The sequence below is a fragment of the Nuphar pumila genome, chromosome 16, assembly GCF_984573655.1.
Source record: "Nuphar pumila chromosome 16, dmNupPumi1.hap1.1, whole genome shotgun sequence".
Taxonomy (NCBI): Eukaryota; Viridiplantae; Streptophyta; class Magnoliopsida; order Nymphaeales; family Nymphaeaceae; genus Nuphar; species Nuphar pumila.
In genome coordinates this window covers 84408969-84435590 of record NC_143264.1, presented here as the reverse complement: position 1 = coordinate 84435590, position 26622 = coordinate 84408969, and the positions used below count along the sequence as shown (strand labels likewise).

Below are 26622 nucleotides of genomic sequence, written 5' to 3'. Positions count from 1 at the left end.
GAAAGAAGGAAGGAAGGTGTTCTATTTTTCTGTTTTTCCTCTTTTTCAATTTTTTAGTTTTAGTTTTTAAATTCCAAGATTTTTTCGAGATCTATTGAAAAAACTATAACCCAAGATTTTGTCTTGCCAAGATATAGTCAAGACTGACATTTGTGACTATATATATATATATATATATATATATATATATATATGGTTATGGTGGTTTTGTACCATGATACCATACGGTGGTACACACTCTTGTTTGCATAGATCTAACCACCAAATGGTAAATCTAACCATACATATGTGTTTAGCATAATTTATTTACTATATTAGAAGGCTTTAACAAGTTTAATGCATCATAAGATTTTATTTTTGAGATGGCGAAAATCAATGGCTCACAATTCATGAAAATAGGGGTAGTTTGAAAATAGTATAAAACATCATATTTGAGTCAACTTTAGCACATGAAAGTAATAAATAGAACATGTTAAATCTGATCCAAGGGTTAGATTTTGCTCTTAGAACTTAAATCTATGTAAATCAAGTGTGTACCACATCATAGAAGCACCATATATATAGTGCAAGTTTAGTACAGAAGCTAGTGATAGAAATATCATTCGAATACAAAAGATGCCTATTCAACAATGCAATAAGTTTTGTTATTAGGGTCTATATTACAACAAAATGAGGGATTTGAAGAATATATCACTAATAGGATCAATGCCAGTTGGGTTAAGTGGAGACAGGCTAGTGGTATGTACCTCTACGACTGAAAGGACGTTTCTACAAGACTGCTATAAGACCAGCATTATTACATGGAGTTGAATGTTGAATGACTAAAAAACGACAAGACAGAGTGCATGTTGCAGAGATCCGTATGTTAAGATGAATGTTTGAGGTTACAAGAAAGAATAATATTAGAAATGAATCTAGTAGAATGTGCTTAGGAGTCAGACCAATAAAGGATAAAATAAGTAAATGTCATTTAAGATGGCTTGAATGTTGCACGAAAACCTCTCACAATGCCTGTGAGAAAAATTGACATGGTACAAGTAGAAGTTAGGAAAAGAGGAAGACCAATGAAGACTTGGAAGTAGGCAGTTAGAAGTGACACAAAAGACTGTAGAGTGACCAAAGTTTAGCACTAGATAGACATAAATGGAAAAATCGGACTCGTAAAGCCATCCCAATGTAGTTGGGATAATGCTTGATGTATATATATATATATATATATATATATATTTGCTACAGTCGATTGTAAATACAATAGACTTAGCAAAACACCGCTGGTTTTTTTTGTCACATCTAACACCATAGATGTGATCTACATGTTTTATTTAGTGGGAACCGGCTTTTGGATCACCAGGATCTGACCTGTATACAGGTTTTTCTAACGATTCAAAAATCAACGGCTATGAACGTATTGATTTTTCCTGACTCATAAAAACATGTCCAAGAGTCGATTCCTACTAAATCGAGCATGCTGAACACATCTCTATGGGGTTAGATTGAGTAAAAACAACTCGCATAATGAGATTCCAACTTGATTGTAAGTACAAAATATTTATATACTTTATATTTATTTTGTTGTGTTACCGTGAATTAGTACATTTTCTACATCTAATTGATGAAGGATCCACACCTTAAAAGCTACCAAATTGATGACAACTCTTATGGATGTGAGCTCTGTCATATGAGCAAAGGTCTCATGGTAATCAATGCTATAAGACCGACTATAGCTCTTAGCCACCAATCTTGCTTTACATCTATCAATAGATCTATTAGTCTTGAATTTTAGGGAACAGACAAATTTAAATCCTACAAGTTTTCTTTTGACTGGTAAAGTAGTTACCTCTCAAGTTTGGTTCCTTTTTAAAGTCTTTGTCTTAGTTAACGTAGCCACCCTCTACTTAGTATGTCCCCATTGTCTTCTCCACATTCTTAGAAATATCATTTGGCTAGGAGCTAATCCCAAATGCTCTAAAAAGCTTCGGTAGTAAAGGTATAGGTCATGGAATGAAAGACGATAAAATGTACATGATCTCTTACCTTTTTCCTAGAGTAGTTGGCGTGGCAATATCTCTAAAAGTACTAGGGATGTTGTGTATAATCGTTTCCATTACATGATGTAGCCACCAAGAATCATCCAGTACTTTCTTAGAGAGTTGATTCAATAGAGGGAAACCCACAATGACAATCTTGTCAAATTGGGTATGTTGGTGTTCTCTTTGTTTCCTACATCCTCTTGGTAGGCCCCTAGAATATCATGAATTCACAATCAACTTGAAAGTCAATAAAAGATGACCCGACAGATCTGAGAAGAGTCAACGCTAGTGTAATTTGATAATAACTGCAAAGAAAGTACACTCTGCTTGGCTCGCAATCTTCCTTAGAGGGAAGAAACCAGTTGGTGCTTGATTTTGGACGAAACCCAGCAACAATGCAATAATGCAAGGATGAAGATGTTCTAATTCTGATTCTTGATTTTTATGCCACCTGGTTTAGGTTGATCCAATAAAAGAAGAAGAAATGTGCTCTAGTGGGAGCATCCTTACTTCTCTAAAGCGGAAGAAGACCAACCATGCTGCACGGAAGGAAGCTAATAGAATCAATGGCTCCAAGAGTTTGTCTAGTCTAGATTTTTTATGGAGCAGACACTCACATCAGAAGCAACTACCAACTTGTACCAAAAAGAAGGCAAAAGCATTTCAATATAACCTTGAGAGAAGTAACAAGAGCCATAACATTGTGCATGAATTCTCAAGATCCTCGTTGTGGTTTAGTACCAAGTTATGTAAAAAAGTGTACTAAGAATAACTTTGAAGTCTCACTACTTGAACTGAAGTATAGGATATATTACACACAAATACATAATGAAGAATAACATGACAGATACACCCCAGAACTGTAACAAACAATAAAGTACAGCAACTAGAACAGCTTGAAATTTGAAACACATGCATACTATAACTAAGCAACATCATTTTCCATAAATCAATTGACATGCATATCTCATATTAAATGCAACAAACAATTAGACAATATATGAAATCCAAATGCACAGAATCTGAGACACAAAATACATATAACAAAGTTACAAACTCATCAAATTTAGATGAAATCTAAATGCATTATTACAATGCATTTGGCTAAATACAACAAAACATACATAACTAAGAAGAACAAGAAATAAAAAATAAACATTTTGTTAATAAGAAATATTCTCGAAATATGCAAAGCTGCCTCACTACAACATTCATGCACACACTCACTATTTACATCCATCCTCTCCCACCAAACACTTAAACCCACCTTTATATAAGAAAGAGAGAGAGAATAGAGGAGGGAAGAAGACTAGCATAACTGCTAGTTGAAGGATGGTCCAACAGCTAGTTAGACCTCCTCCAACTAGCCATTAGGCCTAGTCCCAACGGCTAGTTTGGTCAACCTATTTTGACCAAAAACAAAATATAAATACAAAATTTAGTCATCTAAATAATAACTAAAAAATAAAATACTCTTTCTACCCCTAAGAGTATACATTAAGTATACTTAGTCTACCTAAACTAAAGATTAAATATCCAATAGGTATACACAAAAATATACCTTAAATATGAAAAAGGAATGCAAAAGAAATAAAAGAAAAAGGATAAGTACAAAAGATATACCAAGTACACCTAAGTATACTTCGATATACATACCAACAATACATATGTCTTAACAGTTAGCAATAAGAATGACAAATTATAGCAACAGGTTGGCGAGCACAGAAATCAGAATCTTTAACCATGAAACAGATCAATTAACAACTCATAGGAGTTGCAAAATGCCTCTTCACCATTTGGGCGTATTTGAGGAAGACATTTACAAAGCGTTTAAGTTGTTAAATATTTAAAATAGATAAAGTTACAAATTCAGTCACTTCAGCATAATATAGCAGATATATCCCCTGAATCAGAAAGAGAAAACAAAAAACGAATGCCATCAACTAATATCAGGATTCATGAAGTTACAATATCAATCAGCCAAACATCTGGGATGAGTGCTGAAAAGTACCTTTGTCTCAAAGCCAAATATATTTGAGTAGAAGCAAATATAATGTACAAATAAATACATATGCCCCTGCATCCATTAGTAGGCTGAATTAAGACAAAAGCAATGCCAATTTACAATTTCCATTGTTTAACAGGACAAAACTGTAAGATACATTTCAGGATAATTAAAAAGAAAATCACACCTACCACTGGTTTGAAATGAAATCATCTAATAAAAAAAGAAACTTTGTTAACTATGCGCAAATAAAAAAGTGCAACATGTGATGCATAAAGAGGTGTTGCTTCCGGTATTTTACCATTCATTAGAAAAGAAGAAATTTTTCCATGTGGATAGATGAATTAGCATATAGCAATTAAATGTTATTGTCATACTCCTGTACAAGGTTAAATAATGTGAATGGTGTGATAAGACTTAAGATCACTCAACTAAGTTATCACCTCACAAAAAGGACATGCAGTGACTGCCAAAGCTATTGTTTTAGGTATACATACAAGCAGAATGTTCCCATTGGTTCACAAGAAAAAAGAGAAAACCATTAGACACAACCTGGGATAATGGCTAATGACGAACTACGATAGTTATCACTCAAAAGGATGGATACAAAGGCTGGTCCTTACTGCCTAATAAGCTTCATTAGCTCTTTTCCATGGGACATCATCCATTTTTCAATGCATATTTCAAATTTAAAGTGGTCATGAAGGTTCAACAGTAAGTGAAATCCTTTTATCATCATAAGGAGTTGCTCTTAGGAATACTTATTCTCAAACCTTACATATTTTAGATCACACAGTATGCAACTTTACAATCTGCTAAATGATAGCTGTTGTTATATGTTGCCAAATGAAACAGTGAGCATGCAGATCCTACGATTTTCCAACATGAAGGATGCATATGAGACCGACAGCACAACATTCTGCTTCTTCCATGAGTATGATCCACTACCAAGTAAAGGAAACAAATGGAATAGTATTCACCTGAAAAGGAATATTTTCTTGAAAGGCGCAATTAAAGTCCTGAACAAGAACCTGCACACAGAATAGAACCAAAAAACAGTTCCTAGTGAGAAACAAAGTCTAACTACATGCAAATGAACATCTAAAAACTTTTTATATCTTGTCACACACACACACAAATCTGGACCAACTAAAGGACTGTATGATGCCTTCCGTGCACAATTAAGTACGAAGAAGACAGGACAATAGATACAGCAACAAACTATTGCCAGCCTCAGAAGTATATACATTCTTTTCATTAAAAAAAATCACAAGTATGATAGTATAATAGTAAACCAAGAGTAGTAACACGTGATTCAATGATGCTTCTTTTGCATTTATCTCTTACAAATACTTTCCTTGTGACAAATCTCGGTAACACTTAAAAAACTTCTACCTACAAACTTTTTTCTCTTTATATTCTTCCTACTAAACGTTCTTTTGTGGCACCTATGAAAACGAATACATAATCAACTAAGAACAGGGACAAAAACAGATACAATAGACTTAGGAGAGAGTAATGAAATTCTGCAGCCTTACAACATTATCACAATGCGAAATCAAAGTTAAGCATCTTCAGTGCCTTGCACATATCACAATGTCATCATTAGATTTTTCACATAAACGGAATAAAGGGATAATGACATGACATTTTAAAAACATCAGCATGTTTTAATGTATCATTATACTATTTTGCAAATATCATATCTTCAAATGTTCAAAAAATTTGCACTCAAATAGAACTATTTTCTCAAAAATATATTTATAAAACCTTTTTAAGCTATTTAATCTGTCAAATTACTTTCAATAACATTAACATTAATAATAATAATAGCAATATATCAAACAAATTTCTTGTCTTCATTTCTTATTTTTTGTAGCCAAGAATTTTCCAATATAGTAATAATCTTAAAATAGAGGTATCTGCAATAATTTTACTTCACTAAGTTTTGAACATCCTCCAATATTCAACATAAGAAAAAAAAATGAGTATGATGTATAATATGGATCGGAAGTTTTGTTTCTAAAGAAGATTTTTAAGGGAAGGATGATCCGATGTTGCAATTATTTGCTAGTTGTAATCTTCATAGACACATTTGGATAACAAAAATCTTGAGAAAAGAGTGAAGGTTCATAAAATCTATAGTTATTTCAAATAGGAGTAAGACTCATGCACATAGGTGAGGGAGGGTGTGTGTATATATATTAACAGTTAACAGCAGTAACACTAATTTTTAACAGTTAACAGCATTAACACTAATTTTTAACAGTATTTTTTTTAAGTCCATATTTGGACATTTATGAGGCTTGACCGCACCGGGTGCCACACCCGCACCCGAGTCGCACCGCGTCGACGCGGGTGCGGCACCCTGCTGGCCGAATCCCTGTGACATAGGACTCATGTATAGGTGAAGGCCTCTCCCAGATAATAGCCCTTTTTAAACCTTTCAGCAAAATGCCCCAGCACTCCTAGCAACATAACCGCTTGCCTCAAGTGTTGAGCCTTTCAAGTGTATTATGAACAAAGTCCGTGCATGGTCCCTTTGGCACTGATGTCACTGCTCCTTTCTTTAGTTCTAAACTCCTAATAGTGCCTCAGATCTTCATTTTGCTTCTGTTTATGCTCCATCTTCTTCTAAAGATGACCCTTATCAGGTCACAAATATCTGCCATTTTTTAAAATCTCGCAATTTCATAGCAAGATTTTCAAAACCTGAGATAATCCCCAAAAAATGTGATATTTTCAAAATATTGACTATTTTGAAAATGTCATGTTTTTATCATGATATTGTCACTTTATTGATGATATATTTTTATATAGTTTTATATTTTTATATTTTCTTATAAAATTTTAAATTTTAAATATACTAATATTTTTCCAAGATTATCTTGAAAAAAGAAAACTATTTAGTTTATCCTGAGATTTTACTTTGCCTAGAAAATCCCAATGATGAGATTTGTGACTATGCCACTATTACCAGGTTTTGATCATGCTCAAATCAACATCAATGATGCACTTGGTGTAGAATCCTAAGAGAGAGCTTCTTTAATAGGGAAAATATTTGTGAATTCACTGTTTCCTGCTTCTCAACTATTTTAGATGTTGAAAAGAGTCAGGGAAACAAATGGCCGCTGTTAGAATGCCATCAGTTTGGAGATCCCATTTCAAGATACAGTTTTCCCTCTTCAATTTGCTTCTTAAGGTTTAGAATAAACTTCCTCACTGTCTGAAAGCTATACACTTAATCAATGTGAGACCAGCATAACATGTTATCCTCACTGGGATGAGGATTTTAGCCAAATTATACTGTGTTCTCTCACTCATACTAATATGATAATGAACAGCTTAGGAGCATTCATCATTGCTATGACATTTTAGCCCAATTCAGACTGATATCACATCATTCAAGTTGCTATGCCTGCCTTAACAGAGGAAAACTGGCCAAGCTTAAAAATAAAAATTTCCCCGTCTTTTATATTGGAAACTGTTAAGGTGAATCAATATCTGAATAGTGATGATCGTGAGCCATATCCAAAATCCATTCCAAGGAAAGAAGTTGGTGCCATTTGGATAGAATCCAAGGAAATCAAGAAAGATATTCAGTATGATAAGATTACCAAAAATAAGAATAGTGTATCGTCATCTCTCCTTGATTGAAGGAGTTTGTTTTGGCATCCTTGCTGGATTCGTAACTATCTTATTTTAATTATTGATCATGCATATATTTTACATCTTATTCATCTTATTTTATGCATGATCCATAGAAAAATCGCATTAAAACCCCATTTTTATCGTTAGTTTCAAAAAACCGCATTGAAATAAAAATTATCAGAAATCGTCAATTTCAAAGCTTGCCCTGCATTTTTTAGTGTTTTATTTAATTTAGGAGTTTTTAATTCGTAGTTTAATTAGATTAGGAGAGTAGTTACTAATTTTAATTAGTTTAAGAAAAAACTCTTTTGAAAAACACGTTTTTGAGAAAGACATGTTTTGGAATTTCTGAAAATTTTTCGGACTTCCATAGAAATCGTGTAAACCTAATATTTGTATTATAAATAGTCTTTTTCCAACATGAACCCACGTTTTTTCCTTCTGAGAAAATGCAGACATTTTCTCCCTCTTCTCTTCTCTTCTCTTCTCTTCTCCTCTTCTCTTCTCTTTGTTCCCAACCGGTTCTTCCCCGTTCTCTTCTTTTCTCTCTTTTGATTTGTCTTGCATCTGATCTTGTTCTATCACCGGTTATTCTTGCCTTGGTCGACGGAGGTACGTACAGCTCGGAGAGAAAAACCAATTCTTCTTCTCAACCCCTCCATCGGAGGCGAATCCTACGGTTCGCTTCTTCTTCCCCGTTTCACCGTAGTTTAGTTTTGCATATCATAAATCATCTCATTGCATATTCATTTGATTTAATCTAGTTTAGTTTTCTTGCATCTGAAAACTTAAAAAGAAAAAAAAATAGAAAATCATAAAATAATCATTTTTCTCGATTTGTGTGCCAATAGATAATCATTTTTTTAGTTTTTAATATTGTTTCATGATAGTTGTTGCTATTTTCTTAGATTTAGTTAGTTTAGTTTCAGAAATTAGTTTACTTAAATTTAAATTAGATTTAATAATATTAGCCGATTAGGGTTTTATTTTTGTTAATTTATGAATTGCAATAAGTAGATTTAATCGTTTCTTGTGTGTTTTCTTTCATAAACTCGTTTATTTATGTCTTTAATTATATCTTTCATTATTTTCAGTATGTTAGATTAGTTAGCTTAGCCTTAATTAATTTTTAATTCGTTATTCCATTATATTAGAAATCGATAGATAGAGTAGATAGTTTATTTATTTATTTTTATTTCAGCAAATTAGAGTAGAATTAATCATTGTTATCAGCAATTAGTTGAGTTTATTCACAATTTGAGAATTTATATTTTCCGTATTTAGATCATAATTTAGTTGTTAATTAATTATCATTTTTTAGGTAGAAATCCTCTTAGCCGATTTAGGTAGTTTTAATTTTTTGTTTATTAGTTGATTTTTAATTCAATATTAAATTTGTTTTTCTCAGCAATTAAATTCATTTAGGTTTAGTTTTATGTCATTAGAATTATTAGATTTCAATTATTTGATTTAATTACATTAGCCGATTTTATTTTCTTGCAATTAAATTATCGATTTTTGTTACATAGATCAATTTGTTATTTGCTTGATTAAGTAGTTAATTAAATTTTTTTTTAAATTCGGTTAGTATATAGCTTTCACGTTGGATTAGTTATTTTATGCTAAATATTGTTCGCGTTTTATTGTTAGTTTAGTTTAGTTTATTTCTTGTTATTTGTTCTTAGTTTATTCAATAACTTGTTTCTTATTAGCTAGTTAATTGGTTATGCTAATTTGTCTTTTAGTTAGTTGATTAATGTTAGTTATAGAATTAGTTATACTATTTTGTCTTTTAATGTAATGTTTTTTCACAGTTTGTTTAGTGTTTTTGTGATTTTTCTCAAAACTAGCCTGTGATTTTCTCGTAGTTTTCTTTCTCTGTTTTGTGTTTTGTCTGTTTATTCTTGCAGGGAAGTGTTTCGACGTGCGGTGAGCCATCAAAAGTACCCCCAAGAGCCCTCTGAGGTCCCTAAAAGGTCCCCTCAAAAAGCCTTTGAGGCCTTTAGAGAGCCCTCGGAAGAAAGGAAACCAGCTAAAGTATAGAAGAAGAAAGGAAGGACTAGAAGCTCAAGCACTGAAGACTTTTTCTCTTATTTTTATATTAGGGTTTATTTTATTTTATTTTATTTTTAATTAATTTGGGTTTGTAATAAGGCAACTTATTCATTTGTTTAAAGACCTCCGCAGAGGGTTGCACCCTCTCTCTTATTTACTCAACTAATTGATTTTTATTTTTGGCAATAAAGAGTAGTTAATTGTGTACTTGAATACAAAGTTTTTCTTGTTCCCTGAGTTCGACCCGGACTTCACCACTAGTGAGGACCGGTTTTTATTATTTGATGCACGGTTTACACAAACGTTTTTATTGAAAATATCTTTTTAAAATACTCTATTGAAAAAGTTGCATAGATTATATATATGGCTCGTTTCATAGTTGGCAAACTTGATGAGCCAACTCGTGACTTGCCCGAGTTGACTCGGATCTGGCCTTAAACCAAGTTAAAAATACAAATAACTCGGTTAGTACCAAACTCGTCCAAGTCAATGTTTTGACTCAATCGAGTTTATCATTGATTCGACCGAGTCTTATCTACTTAAGATCATTCAAGGTTTTGTTTAAAAATTTTAATCACTAATTAAAAGCATTTAAAACTTTCAATTTTTAAAACCGGTTTTGAAAAGCTTTTACTCGTTAACACTTTCAAACGTTGTAATTTTTTAAATTGTATTCTATTCTTGGTTTGGTATTGGGAAGATGCAAGGAAGTTTATTAGCTACTCTAAAAAAGCAAGAGGAACTTTATTAGCATTTTAAAGAGAGAGAGAGAGAGAGAGACACGTACTGATTAAATGATATTTTAATATTAAAACAATGATAAAATGATATTTAAAAAAAATGACACTATTTTAATGCATCTTAAATAACTCTCATGCAGTTATTGTGATTACAACCTGATATTTATATTTTATCAAATATACAATATTTTACAAATAACACTATTTTCCAATTTAAAATAGTGAAATAACAAGCATGTTTTTTTTACAATAATATTTGTCACTATGTACATATTTATATAATTTTTTAAGTTATATGCATTATCATATATGATAAATCACACTTATATGTTGATTTTAAAAAAAAAAATTATAAATTATATATTTGTTATTCATTTTTAATAAATTAAATAGAAAACCTTGACTTGCCTGACCCGAAGCCGAGTCCCAAGAATGCCAACCATGGCTCTTCTCCCTGTTGAAAGATGAAGAGAAGAAGAGCACCTTACCTTGTATGGATGTTGGTTCCTATAGGAACCGAACCACGTTAAACCTGTCCCTTTTGTGATTGCCTTTGTCTTTGCTTGCTTTATCTTCCTCGTAATACCATTTTAGAAACATAGAAAGGATCTGCTAGACAACTTAATTATGAATTTTCAACCAGCAGTAAACAGGTCAACTGACATGCAAATGTTCAATGGTAGAATAAAGGTGTGAGTGTCAGACCACAGAAGTTACTATGAAGAAACTAATTAACAATTAAGGGACAACAGTAAATAGAGTTAGAATGACACTCGGACATTGCAATTACAGGTAGCTAATATGAAGATTAACTCACCAGCATTGTCTTCCATAACAAAGAGAGAACCACAAGTACAGTTTTATAATAATACAACACCTCACAAACTACAGTTAATAACCAAACTCCTTGGAAGATGATCCTTTTACAGAGGTAAGAAGTCAAAAATTTGCTGCAAACTAAAGTGTGCTCCAACATAATCATTTATCAAAACACATACTGATATGAGAAGCATAAAAGTCTTTTAAGGTAATTTAGACTCCAAAAGCTAAGGGAAATTGAAAGCCGTCAAATGTAACCGCTGAAATAGCACAGCAAGAAACTAACCTCTTCGGGTGGAAGTCGGAATAATTGTCGATACTCTTCACTTCTTGATGATAAAAAATACTATAACAAAACATGAGTGGTGACACAAGAATTAACATTCATACAATAATAGTAAATTTATTACAAAAGAAAATGAGAAAAAATAGCAAGTCAGACAAACAAGACTTGTAAGAAAAGAGATTATGTGAATCAAGGGCTGGCACAGCCAAACTAGCATTGTCGACCATGCACCAGAATGAATCTGATTCGCATCATACTATACCACATCAAATCACCCCACAATTAATGCCCATCATAACAGCCTCTAACCAGCCCTCCTAACTCATAATGACCCAAAGCACGTCACAGGATCCTAATATAAATCATGTTATACCAGCCAACTTATTGTAAATATCATGAACTCCATCAGCATGGCCAGCCCACAGAAGACAACTCAAGAGCTGCCACAGTGATTGACTGAAAATATTCAATTAAAGGAACAGCAAATGGAACAGTTGTGATCACTTCCTATAAGTAAGAATATCCCAAAAGGGTTCCCTTTACCAAACTTCTTGAACACTAATTCCCTCAATGACTTTCCTTCAAAAGAGCCTTTGTTTGGTCGAAGGATTAACACAGCCTCAGGCCAGTATTTACATGTTTCTCATGAGTGATAGTGACTACATGAAAGTCTAGGTTGGAGAGAGAGAGAGAGAGAGGTGCAATGCAAACTCTACAACCTAGAAGATCACCTTAACTACAACAAGCCATTTTGAAATGGTAGCATCCATGTCCTTAGCTATTTCATTCATTCTTATGGCCGAAATACCTCATAAAGAAAGATAATTAGGACAAACTCAAGGGAAAAAAACAGGAATCCACTGTCAGAACATTTTTGCCAACCAAGTAGGATAACTGTCTTCAATTCTTCATAAGACACACATACAAGTGAAACTAAACAGAATTGTCAATGGATCACTAACAGCCTTTGTTGAATAAGGCTAACGATGGTTTGAAACATGATTCACATGCTTCATTCCTCAGAATTGCTTCAAGCATCCCATGAATTTAGCAGTAAAGAATACCAGTTTTTTTCAACACATTGATTGCTTGCAGTGTCCTACATTTGGTACCATTCGTATCTACATCTTATCCTGGCCACATGACCATTGCAGAAATTTCTCAAGAGGACATTAATGCCATCAAGTACCAACCTGGTAGAAGCTTCCACGTGAAAGATTGTGCCTCATTAAATTATAGTAGCAGGATTTGCTTACCTGTAAATCATTGTACTGGTCTCTCTGCAAAATTGACTACCCAGATGCAAACTGCTCTGTTTGAATTTGTAGTGGAAATGTGGAATTAGAACTTAATTTGTACGAAATAACAAAAAACCTATGTCACATAGGTGCGGGTGTGGATGCGGATGCGGCGATGCAACACTTTAAAAATACTTGGGTATATATATATATATATATATATATATATATATATATATATATATATATATATATAATTTTTAACAGTTTTAAGTTAACACTATGTTTATGTGTGCGTATTTATTTATTTACATATATAATATAGATAAAAATGGACTTGATTAGGGTTAACTGAATCTACTTTTGGATAGAAATGGACCTCAGTATGGTTGACTTCACCGAACACAAAGGAAGTTGTGTCCAAGTGTCGCACCCGCCTGGGTGTAGGTGCGACGCGGGTCCGGTGCCCTATTAGAAGAGTCCGTGTGACATAGCAAAAAACAAATAAGTTGTAAATCGACCTAAAATGGCAACCAAGTTTCGACCAAAGCCTCTTCATAATGTTCATTTCAATAATGATAATTCTAGTACATATCACAACCGCAGCATCGTTCAAGCCAGGGGCAGAGCCATGTCAGGGTCACGGTGGGCACGTGCCCACCCTGATCCAAAAATTTTCCCAATGGTTCTGACAAGACTATACCAAGTTGTATCCAGATCCATATCCAAAATCGATTCTATCACGTATGTGTTAAAATATCTGTTTTCTGTTTTATGTAAACTGAAATACCCATCAAGGGTATTTCAGTCATTTCGCCAATGTATAGGTGTCAGCCTATTTGAGGCTTGTGTATCTTTTTCTATTTTTTATTTTCTTTTCTTTTTTATTATTGTTGTGTACTTTATGGCTGTTGGGCTGCTCCCAACGGTCATAAATATGACCATTGGGGGCTAGCCCAATGCCTAGTTGGGCTGCCCCCTTTACTCTCTCTTGTATTATAAATAAGGGTTGAAACCCCTTGTAAATGCTATGCTTTTCTAAGCATTTCTTAAGTGAATCCTATATTTTTACATTGTGTTGTGTGTGCCTTTAGTGGCTAGTTGTGTTTGTGTGTTATGTTCTTGAGATTGTTCTCACTTTGTGTCATCTTTAGATGAATTAGTGCTTGTGCACTTCATTTTTATTTGTGTTGGTCCTTATTAGGATCCCTTTGATATTTCCATTTGTTTCATTACATGGTATCAAAGCTTAAGGCTCTTAGATTTGTGTAACTCTTCTTCTCCACAAGTTTGTGATTGCAAAGTAAGATCCATCCACAAGCAAAGTCTCACTCAATCCAAATGGGCGAAAAAGAATCCATAACGGTGATTGTCTTCAAGCTAAATGACTTCAACTATTTGATGTGGGTCACCGCTATGGAGCACCACATTAAGGGAAAGAAATTATGAGGGTATGTGAGTGGTACCACATGTGAACCACAACTCATACTCACTAAAAAGGACGGTGACCAAGTGAAGATTCTCAATGATGAAGAAAGAGAGGTTTCACTCTAAGAACACTACATCAAAATGGAAGATTGAGAAGCCAAAAATGCCCAAATTCTTTGTTGGTTTATTAATAGGATGGACCTCAAGATTGTGGCAAGCATATTCAAATTTAAAAAGACAAGTGAGGCATCGCTTTTTCTTAGACGTATGTTCATGCAAAAGGACTTGGCACAAAAATACTTTTTACAAGAAAAGATTTGAGATGTTAAATAAGGAGATAAGAGTGTGAGAGACTACTATGGTATTCTCTCACCTTTTTGGGATGAATTAGTCTTACTTGAACTCATATGGGAAGGTTTCGTCCTTAAAAAGAGGCAAAAGCAACTTGCGGAGGAACATTTGTTTTCCTTTCTATTCGGGTTAAGACACGAATTTGAGCAAGTTAGGTTTAATATTTTGCATAGGACCGAAACTACCTCAATTGATGATGCGCTTGAAGAAATATACCAAGCTGAGACCCGACTTGGCATGACAAAAGAAAGTGAAGAGGTTTTTGCCATGTCAAGACCCGCTAATAATGTTAAAGCATATAACCTCCTTAATTTTAGAAAAACAATAGAGAAGGAACATATAACAATGGAGGAAGAAGATGAGTGATTTGTCACTTTTGTCAAGAGGTGGGACACATTAGACCGGATTGTCATAAGATAAAAAGAAATGTAGCAACCGTTGAATAAACGCTACCTAAAAAAGGTGGTGAAGGTACCATGAGAGAAGAACTTAAGGATTCTATTAAACATCTAACAAAAGTATTTCAATAATTCCTTAAGACATCTTTCATATCCACTTACAGTGTCACTGTATCTACTTCCTCTTCTCTAGGTATGCTTTCTTGGATTCGTGACTTTGGTAACTCTTTTCACATGACCCCTTTAGAATCTTTCTTATCCAAATGCACAAAATCTTTTTATAACTCTTGTGTTTCTACGGCCGATGAAACTAATCCTAAAATCAAAAGTATTGAAATATTGTTAAACATTTCAAAAAAAAATCAAGCACCTAAAGTTAGAGTTGTTCCAAAACTTCATTTAAATATTTTATCCCTCTCTCAAATCTCAGATTATGGGTATGAGGTCTCCTTCTCATCAAGAAAATGTTGGGTATAGGATCGCCGGTCAGGAAAGTTGATTGGGGAATGCTATAGGAAGGGAAACTTCTATTACATAGATTTTTTTCATCTCCTCAAAAAAATCATTTTGTAATTTTGTCAAGAAAAAACATATTTATGTATGGCATCAAATATTAGATCATCTTAATGTATCTAAGTTATCTCTTTTTTTGTTTTAAAAAAAAAATCTTATAATAAAGAGTTTATATGTAACAAATGTATTCTTGAAAAAATGAAGAAGATCCCTTTTGGTCCTAGAACTTTTATTTCATCAAAACCTTTTGAACTTGTGCATTCTGATGTATGGAAACCTGCACTAGTCATATCAAAAGGACTCTCCTACTAGGTATACTTAGATCAATTTCCTTAGACCAAAATCTGATGTATTCTCATGTTTCAAAGAATTTCATAAAATTATACAAAACCAATTTCAAACCAATATTATCATTTTTCGATCAGATTCAGGAGGAGAATATTTGTTTAATGACTTCAAAAATTATTTCAAAGAAAATGAGATTTCACACTAAAGATCTTGTCCAAATACTCCTCAACAAAATGGTTTAGCTGAGAGAAAGCATCGACATATAATTGAAACTACAAGAACTTGGCTTATCTCAAAAAAATGTTTCAAAAAATTTTTGGGCTAAAAGTGCCTTGACCGTAGTTTATCTTATCAACCTTTCATCCACTTTGCAAAACATATCTCCAATTGAAAAACTATATCAAATCATTCCTGATCTAAGAATCTTTGGATGCAAATGTTTTGTACTTATTGACCAAAAAGACATTATCTCACAAAGCTATTGAATGTGTATTTCTTGGTTATGCTAATAACCAAAAAGGGTATAGACGCTATGATAAGAAAAATGACAAATTCTATGTCTCAAGAAATGTTAACTTTCTCGAAAATGAAAATGGCTTTGATAAGCCTAAGGATAGTTTCGAATATTCCTTTTTGTTTGATTTATTGCCAAATAAGACCCCTGATAATGGTATGCATGATAATGATATGCATATTGATGACTCTGGTATTCCCATAGAGGATACTCAGACTCATGATATTCAAACTTATTACAGAAGAACTCTTGATCATCCTCCATGTGCACTCGATAGATACTTACAAAATCAAAATCTAAGAGAATCTAGTATTAGGAAATCTAGTAGACCCTCGAAACATCCTGAAAGATGTGTCTTATGAGACTTTTTCTCCTAGATATAAAGCTTGTCTTTTGTCTATTTACTTTTTTTTATGAATCCGCAAGCTCCAAAGAGGCTAAAAAATTCTTGAATGGATTGATGCCATAAATTTAGAAATAGGTGCCCTAAATTCAACAATTACCTATAGAAAAAAAGACTATATGATGTAGGTGGGTCTATAAGGTCAAAATAAAAAGAGATAGATCCTTAGAAAGATATAAGGCTAGGTTAGTAGCCAAAGGTTATCCCTAATAGTATGGAATAGGCTATGAAGAGATATTTGCTCCCGTAGCCCGTATGATTAGTGTTAGGACACTCATTGCCTTAGCATCTATTAGAAAGTAGCCCATTTACCAACTTGATGTTAAGAACATACTTTAATGGTGACTTAAGTGAGATAGTGTACATGGATTCTCCTCCCGGTCTTGAGATCGAGAGAAAAAGTTCAGGCAAGCTTTGTATAGGCTTAAGCAATCTCCTAAAGCTTGGTAATGATAGGTTTAGCAATGTTATGCTAAACTTGAGTTATAAATCTTGTTAGACTGACATTGCTCATTTTGTCAAAGATACAGGTACTAATATTGTCATACTCTTATTATATGTGGATGATATACTCTTATTATATGTGGATGATATGATCATCACAGGAAGTGACAAAAAGAGAACTGATGAAATTAAAAATATTCTTAAGAAATATTTTGATACTTCTAACCTTGGTTTTATAAAGTATTTTTTAGGTATTTAACTGGCTTATTTTCCTCTAGGATATATATTGTCTCAAATGAAACTAGCTGCAAATATTATTACCTAATCTGAAATCTCTGATAATAAAAGAATTGATATGCCAAAAGTTGTAAATGCAAAATTAAGATTGGAAAATGGAACTCTAATTGACGATCCAACTCCATGCAGGAAATTGGTTGGATCCTTAACTTATCCATCACCAGACTAGACATCTCTCATGTGGTTCACTCAGCCAGTCAGTTTCAGCATGCACCAACTATGGTCAGAATTGTCAGATATATCAGGGACACTATCAACAAAGGGCTATTTTTATCATCTTTATCTTCTTTAGAGTTAATTGCTTATACTGATATTGATTGGGGAGATAATCCCAATGATAGAGTCTCAACTACGGATCTTTGTGTTTTTTGTGTGAATCTCTTATATCTTGGAGGTGCGAAAAGCAGCATAAGGTATGTCTTCCACCGAAGCCGAATATAAAGTCATAGCAACCACAATGATGAAAATCATTTGGTTGAGGGGTCTTCTCAAAGATATGAGCTTAATCATCTCTAATCCTTTGAATATGTGTTGCAACAATAAGAGTGTTATCTATATTGCAAGCAACCATACATTCCATGAATGCACCAAGCATACAGAGATTGATTGCCACTATGTACGAGAAGAATTTTTTAGAGGAACTATTGAATAACCTTATATAACTTCGGAATGCCAGCTTAATGACTTCTTCACTAAGGCATTGCTTTCATCTCATTTTTTGTACCTTCTTAGCAAACTTTCAGTAATCACACCGTAAGTTTGAGGGAAAGTGTTAAAATATCCGTGTGTGTGTGTGTATATATATATATATATTATTGTTTTCTGTTTTATGTAAACTGAAATACTCATCAAGGGTATTTCAATCATTTCACCAATGTATAGGTGTCAGCCTATTAGTGGCTTGTGTATCTTTTTCTATTTTTTATTTTCTTTTCTTTTTATTATGGTTGTGTACTTTTTATGGTTGTTGGGCCAGACTAACTAGACGTTGGGCTGCTCCCAAGGGCTAGCCCAATGACTAGTTGGGCTGCCCCCCTTTACTCTCTCTTGTATTATAAATATGGGTTGAAACCCCTTGTAAATGCTATGCTTTTCTAAGCATTTCTTAAGTGAATCCTATATTTTTACACTATGTTGTGTGTGCCTTTAGTGGCTATTGTGTATGCCCTTTGTGTGTTATGTTCTTGAGATTGTTCTCACTTTGTTAATCCTCATTAGGATCTCTTTGGTATTTTCGCTTGTTTCATTACAGTATGTAAATTGTATTTATTTTTGTACTAAAGGGCAATATTGTAATCAGTCATGACCCCATCAGTATAAAAGAAAAGATGTCACCCTACATTGGGTTTGAGATGCCTATTCAGTTTTCAAGGTTGCTTCTCTTCTCCTCTTTCTCTCCTATCTGTTTATTGTGCAGGGTGCAACTTCCAAGGGTATGCTTCACATGGTATCAGAGCCCAAAAGAAGTAACTCTCATTGGTCTTTGGCTGCAAACTCCCTCTCCGCAAAAAAAAAATCTTGTCTTGATCCTCTTCTCTAGCATCTCCCTTCTTTTCTTATTCTCCAAACCAAATCCCTTATCCCTTATTTTCTGTGTTTTATCTGAAGATATTTTCAGATCTGATTTAAAATATTACAGATCTGAAAGTATTTTTTCCTTTCTGCGTCAGATCTGAAACATAGGACCAGATCTGATCTTTTTTATTCAATATCCTTATTCTTCAATCTGATCTAAACACAAAAACAATCATATTGCCACAAAAAATCAGATCGCTATTTTTAATCTTGTTTCTTGTAAACACATCATAGCAGATCTGACGACCCATCATGTCAGATCAGATATGACAATCATGCTTTTCTTGTTATTTCTTGAAGTGATGTCCTTCTTTTCCTTTAATATATACATATATATTTGACTGTTATATCGAGTGCAGATATTCCCTCTGATCTGTAGTTTCTGATCATTTGCAAAAAAATAAAAACAGATTGACAGATTAGTCCAATACATCTGATTAGTCTTTCTTTTGAAATCTGTTCTTTTATTTCTTTCAGTCATATCCTTGTTTTCTCTATTCTTTATTCCTAATGGCCGACAGTAATGCTTCATTTCTCAATCATTTAGTTACTGAGAAACTCGACTCTTCCAATTTCATCACCTAAAAGAAACAAATTATTCCTTTCCTTTGCAACCATGATTTAACGGGACACCTCGATGGGTCAATTACTATGCCTTTGGAATTTGTTTCCCAAACAATTTCAGTGCAGGATGGAAGCATAGAGAAGGCCCCTAAAACTAATGGTCAGAAACCCTTCGTTGTGTGGCAAAAGAATGATCAATCAACAGTAGCATTTATTACAGCTTCACTCTCCTGTAAGGTTCTTATGCATATTGAAAAGAAGTGATTAGACCGGACCTTTGTACTGGATCGGATCCAGATCCAAACATAGTGTTGTAATTCTATCTGTTATTAAAGGGTATTTTTGTACCCTAAAAGTATGTATTTGTTAAATACTCATACCCTAATACAATGAGAACACTTTAACGTGTTGTTTTTCTGCAGCCTCTTTTCATTATCGTGCTTTCACTTTTCTTGCACAGGTGAACCTGGAGATCATAGCATTCTAACATGGTATCAAAGCAGTGTTAGACTGGGCCTGAGATTGTTTTTTTCAGAAGGAATGATCACAGAGAGAAGATGATCTGATTTTTCCTCAACCCCGATTTCAGCGTGCGTCTTTTCCCACCTTCTCTGTATGCAGATCTGGTAAGAACCCGATTTCAGCATCTTCTCCCTCTTTTATTCTCTGTTTGCAGATCTGGTAAGAACCAGATTTCTGCGTCTTCTTCCCCCCTTTTCTTCTTTGTTTTGCAGATCTGGTAAGAACCAGATTTCAGCGTCTTCTCTGTTTGCAGATCTGGTAAGAACGTCAACGTCTTCCTTTTCTTATCTCTTCTTCAGATCTGAATCTCTAGAGATTCAGAATCAGTTAACCTATTCGAAAACCAAAGGGTTCTCGTTTTGGGTCTCTTGACGTCCTTTTTGTGAGTCTCTCGACGTGAAGAGACATCAATCCGTTTCTGGCAGTCGACCAGAATCCTGTGCTTGCTGAAATTAATGTTTGGAAGTTTTCAGTTTGCATAATTGTTATCTCGAAATACTCGTATTCCTGTCTTTCATGTTTTCCTTTTTTTTTCTCTTTCTTAATCTGGAACCTTTTTCCTGTTGATAGTCAGTTTTCTTTAGTGTCGATCTGAATATTATACTCTCTGAAATTCATATTTCTGCTATCTCAGACTGCAATATTCTTCATCTTGAAATATTCATACTCTCGTTTCAGCTTTCTACTTAATCTGGAACTGCGTTAATGTTGATATTCAATTAGTTGATCAATTTTCCTTTCTGATCATACCTGAATACAATATATCTGTCCAAAAAAAAAAAAATCTTTCTTCCCACAATATCTTCCAATGGACTCAACTTTTCCACAGTCAGGCCTCTCCTCTAACTTTCTTAGTCAATTAGTCTCTGAAAAGCTGAATAATTCAAATTTCTTGACCTGGAAAAGACAGATTGTTCCTTTTATAAAGAGCCAAGATCTCTTTGGTCATCTAGATGGATCAGTCTCACCCCCTCCAGAGTTCACTTCGCAGGAAAAGCAGGACGATAAAGGGGCGCAATCTATTATTCTTCTCAAAAATCCAGATTATGTTGCTTGGGTGAAAAGAGATCAAGCATTAGTGGCATACATCTCCTCAACACTCTCACAAGAAGTTCTTGTAGCCATTCCCGATGATTGTTAAGCCAAGGAACTATGGGACAATCTAGTTCAGACATATTCGCAAATCTCTGAAGCGAGAATTATTTTTCTCAAGCGAGAATTTCAAATGTTGAAGAAAGATTCGATGTCTATTATGGAGTACTTGAATAAAATGAAAGGCATCACAGATCAGCTGGCTATTGTAGGATGTCTCGTCAGTGATAAAGACAAAGTGCAACAGACCTTGAGTGGATTGGGGTCAGACTATCATGTTCTGGTGACGTCCTTGTTGTGTCTCCCAGAGCTTCCAAAATTTGAAGATCTTCGTGCAAAACTTCTGCAGTATGAAATGACCCTGAAAGGGTTTTCTGAGGACACCCATACGCATTCAGGGACTCAGGATGTGCTGGCCACCGGACTGACTTATGGTAGAGGTAGAGGAGGAAATTCTTTTCGAGGAAGGGGAGGACAAGAGAGGAATGCTTTTGGAGGTCGTGGTTTACTTCCAACGCCCAATATACAGGGACAAAGGCCCATTCCTACTTGCTTCCTATGCAATAAGAAAGGGCATATCAAAGCAAATTGTTGGTTCAACCCTCAAAATAAGGGAAAAACCCCACAAACAGAGGATAAGAGGGATGGAGAAGTAAAGGAGTTGCTATTGGCAGGCTTGAACATGAAACAAAATGACAAAGATATTTGGTACGTTGACTCGGGAGCCGCGACCCACGTTTCGGGTGATGCGAGTAAGCTCTTGAATCTTACTCCTTATGTTGGAAAAAATAGCATAGTCACAGGAGATGGTTCTCATCACTCTATCTCACATATTGGAAATGCCATTATACCCATGTTCAAATCTTCTCTTAATCTTTCAAATGTTATTCATGCTCCTAATATTCAAAAGAATATTGTTTCTATCTCAAAACTTGTTGATGATGTTAATGTCTCAATTGAATTTACTCCTTCTGTTTATGTCAAGGATTTTCGCACGAGGGAGACATTCGCTGAGGGAAAGAGACGAGGCAACATGTACGTCTTCCAAGAAGATCCCTTATTCTCAGTTCATTCTGCCTGTTCATCCTTAAAGCGTCATCAACATCCATTTTTTGTTTCTTCCGATTATGTGTTTGCCATTTCTGAATGTAATAAGCCAACTCTTTGGCATAGTCGTTTGGGTCATTGTGGTCGTCATTTTATTGAAAAACTTGTCTTGAATAATTTCATTCCTAAATCCAGTCTGAGTCCAGAAGCCAGTGATACAAAGTGTCCTAGTTGTCACTTATGTAAGAGTCGTGTTTTGCCTTTCAATTCAATCAATAAGAGAGCTTCAATGCCCTTTGAGGTCATATGTTCTGATGTCTGGGGTCCTGCCCCAATTGCTTCTGTTTCTGGCAGTAAATATTACCTTATTTTCATTGATAGCTATTCACGCTATACTTGGATATTTTTTATTAAACACGAATCAGAAGTTTTTAGATTGTTCCAAAAATTTCACTCCTTTGTCAGAAATCATTTCTCTACAAACATTCTAAATTTCCAATGTGATGGAGGAGGTGAATTCTCTTCTAATGATTTTGTTAGTTACCTTCAGCATAATGGGATAAAGAGAAGAGTGTTTTGCCCACATACACCTCAACAAAATGGGATTGCTGAGAGGAAGCATCGACATATTGTCGAAAGTGCAATGAGCATGATGCATGGAAGTAATCTCCCTATCACCCTATGGACAGAAGTTTTTCACTCCACAGACTATGTGATAAATCGATTGCCCATGACTATTTTAGAAAATAAGTCACCATTCTTCTCTTTATTTGGCGTTCATCCCGACTATCATGAATTACGTGTGTTTGGTTCGGTTTGCTATGTTCACATTGATGGTTCATTGAGACATAAGTTTCAGGACAAAGCCTTAAAGTGCAGGTTCTTGGGATATGCTGAAGACTACAAGGGGTATAGGTGCTATGATCCATTAAGCAAACGTGTCAAAATATCAAGAAATGTCGTGTTTGACGAGATGAATTTTGACAATACACCTGCTAATTCAAACCTTTATGTTGCCACTCCTAGTCCCAGTGTTGAGGTGTACTATCCATGGTTAAATTCAGAACTCTTCTCCAATACCAGGGATGATTGTCCTACAGGTTGTAGCCAGGAAGAGGTATGTGGGGAATCAGCAGATGACTCTCAACCTGAAAAGGTTACTATACAAAACTTTGAGCCAGTAAGGTAGAAGGGTATTGTCTACACCCGGCGTGAGAAAGGCCCCTCATCCATCCCTGGCACCGATGTTGGTCCTTCTACTTCCGCTCCACAGATGTTGGACGTCAGGAGATCCACCCGGACCCGACATCCGCTTGACAGGTGGGTAAGCTATAAAAATTTTTCTTTGGATTTTCAACTGTTCCTAATGTCTATAAATAAAGAAGATGAGTCTCTCACATTCTATCAAGCTGCGAGTTTCAGAGGATGGATCGAAGCGATGAATGAAGAAATGGAAGCCTTACATGAATGTGGCACATGGGAAGTTGTGCCTAGACCACTAAATAGAAATGTGGTTGGATCGAAGTGGGTGTACAAGATAAAATATAAACCAGATGGGAGCATTGAAAGGTATAAAGCTAGACTTGTAGCTAAAGGGTTCACACAAGAACAAGGACAGAACTTTGATGAAACTTTTAAGATGGGGACCATTCGTATTGTCATGAGTCTAGCCATTGAACATGGATGGACATTGAGTCAACTAGATGTAAAAAATGTCTTTTTACATGGGGACCTAAAAGAGAAAGTTTATATGGAGCAACCCACTGGTTACGCAAAACAAGATGCCAATAAGTATGTATGCAAGTTGAAAAGAGCACTCTATGGATTGAAACAAGCTTCTCGGTCATGGTTCGAGAGTTTTTCACTAGAAATACAGAAACACGGTTTCTCTCGATCTCTTCTAGATCACTCATTATTTATTCACAATGAACGAAATGTTACCACTCTTCTATTGATATACGTAGATGATATTATTATCACAGGGAACTGCAGAGGTCATATTGAGGAAGTAAAAAAGTTATTAAATCAGAGATTTAAAATGAAGGATCTGGGAGATCTGCGATATTTTCTCGAGGTGGAAGTTGATAAGACATGTGATACCCTTACTCTTACTCAACACAAATACACCATGGATATTCTTACTAGGGCAGGCATGAAAGATTGTAAACCATTAGCAACTCCCAGTATCATCCATCAGAAACTGAGTTTTAAAGAAGGAGATTTATATGAGGATCCCACTAAGTATCGCAGCATAGTTGGCATGCTGCAATACCTAACTTTTACTAGACCTGATATCGTGTAATCGGTTAATCAGGTAACTCAGTTTATGCATGAACCTCATACACTGCACATGGAGGCAGTTAAGCGAATACTACGGTATCTAAAAGGTACAGTTGGTGATGGCCTGGTGTATAGGAAAAGTGAATCAAATCAAAATGGCGATGAAATCATTATTTATGTTGATGTTGATTGGGCGGGTGACCCAGATGAACGACGGTCAGTATTTGGGTATTGTAGTTTCATTGGGTCAAACATGGTGTCTTGGAGCAGTAGAAAGCAAAAGGCAGTTGCTAGATCGAGTACAGAGGCTGAATATAGATCGATGGCTGCTGTCACTGCTGAAGCTACATGGATAAGACATTTCCTAACAGAGATGGGAGAACTGATTGCTCGATCACTTCTGTTGTGTGATAATCAAAGTGCCATTAGTATGTCTTTTAATCCCATCTATCACAGTCGAGCCAAGCATATTGAGATAGATCAACATTTCGTCAGGAAAAAGGTTGAAGAAAAGGAGATTGAGCCTATGTTTGTGTAAACCGATGAGCAAGTTGCGGATATTTTCACCAAAGGGCTCACAAAGGACAAATTTTGGTTTCTGAAAAGCAAGTTGTTCATGGTTCAAGACCATGCACAACTTGAGGGAGGCTGAAAAGAAGTGATTAGACTAGACCTTTGTACTGGATCGGATCCAGATCCAAACATAGTGTTGTAATTCTATCTGTTATTAAAGGGTATTTTTGTACCCTAAAAGTATGTATTAGTTAAATACTCATACCCTAATACAATGAGAACACTTTAACGTGTTGTTTTTCTGCAACCTCTTTTCATTATCGTGCTTTCACTTTTCTTGCACAGGTGAACCTGGAGATCATAGCATTCTAACACATATTCCATCAGAAGTTTCAGCAAAAGAGTTGTAGGACATTTTACATCAATGGTACGTAGAGATTTCTACTCTCAAGGTATACCAGCTAAAAGCGAAGTTTGTTGATTTAAAAAGGGGTGATTCCCATATTGTGGAATATCTCAACAAAATCATGACTCTTGTGGATCAACTTACTGCCATAGGGTCCCATGTCAGATGAAGATATATGCACGAAAACAGTTAGAGGGCTTGGACCAGAGTACAATATGTTTACCACTATCTATATCAGCACTGTGTCGCATCCACCTTTTGATAGACTGAGAACTATGTTGTTGGAGCATGAAGAAATGTTCAGCATAGATAAGGTGAATCATGAGGCCATGATTGCTGCCCAAAATTTTAACTCTTCCCAAGGAAGAGGACGTGGTCGTTGGCGCAACTTTGGTGAACGTGGGACAATTATCTTACCTACACCTTCTTCTCTTAATCAAATGAATGTAAAATGTAAAATGTAAAATGTAAAATGTGTGAAAAGAAGGGTCACACATGTTCCAACTGCTATCGCAGTATGTTCCGACATATCGGCCACCTATTGTACCCATTCCTCCTAGTTTCCGGGCACTAGCAGATGCTGCTCCACCTTTGGTTGATCCTCCTCCACGTGCTCCAACAAATTTGATACAAACTTCTGTTAAGTTGTATATATATAGGTAAATACCCTCTAGGGGTGTTTTTGTCATTTTATTTATGTAACTATATTGTTCATTAGGAACAGGTTTTCTCTTATTTATTTTTTTATCTTTTTATTTTAAGTATTTTTTGTAAAGAGCATAGGCTCTATGGTCAAAAGACCATAGAGTCGTTGAGGATTCCTCAACGATCATATTTGTGAGCGTTGGGAGCTCCCAACGACTCTTCTTAGAGCTCTCCAATAGAGTCTCATGCTCTCCCTTTGTGTATAAATAGGGGTTGAATCCCTCTCTTGTAACTAATGCTTCTCTTAAGCATTTATGCTCAACAAAAGATGAATATTTTTTATATTTTATGTTTTTATATTTATTCCTTAATGTGTTATATGCACTTAGTGCTTGTGTTGTTGTCTCTTGTTGGTTATTGTTTTGTTATATAGTGGACTTGTGCTTGTGCAACTTGTGATTGAAATCTTGTAAGCCTTTAGTGTCAATGGTTTATGCTTATGCACTTTTGTGATCGTG

At 34.8% G+C, this 26622-nt stretch overlaps 1 protein-coding gene across 1 annotated transcript in view; it reads right to left on the bottom strand.

The window, feature by feature from the left end:
- The window catches only part of LOC149813926 (protein VASCULAR ASSOCIATED DEATH 1, chloroplastic-like), a 65002-nt gene that overhangs the window by 21673 nt on the left and 16707 nt on the right, over nucleotides 1–26622 (bottom strand). Inside the window, exons 2-4 of the mRNA XM_089990778.1 lie at nucleotides 11587–11646; nucleotides 5016–5066; nucleotides 4042–4107 (exon numbers count right to left, since the gene is read on the bottom strand). Coding sequence (XP_089846904.1) covers nucleotides 4042–4107; nucleotides 5016–5066; nucleotides 11587–11646 — 177 coding nt within the window. The remainder of the gene's footprint in view (nucleotides 1–4041; nucleotides 4108–5015; nucleotides 5067–11586; nucleotides 11647–26622) is intronic.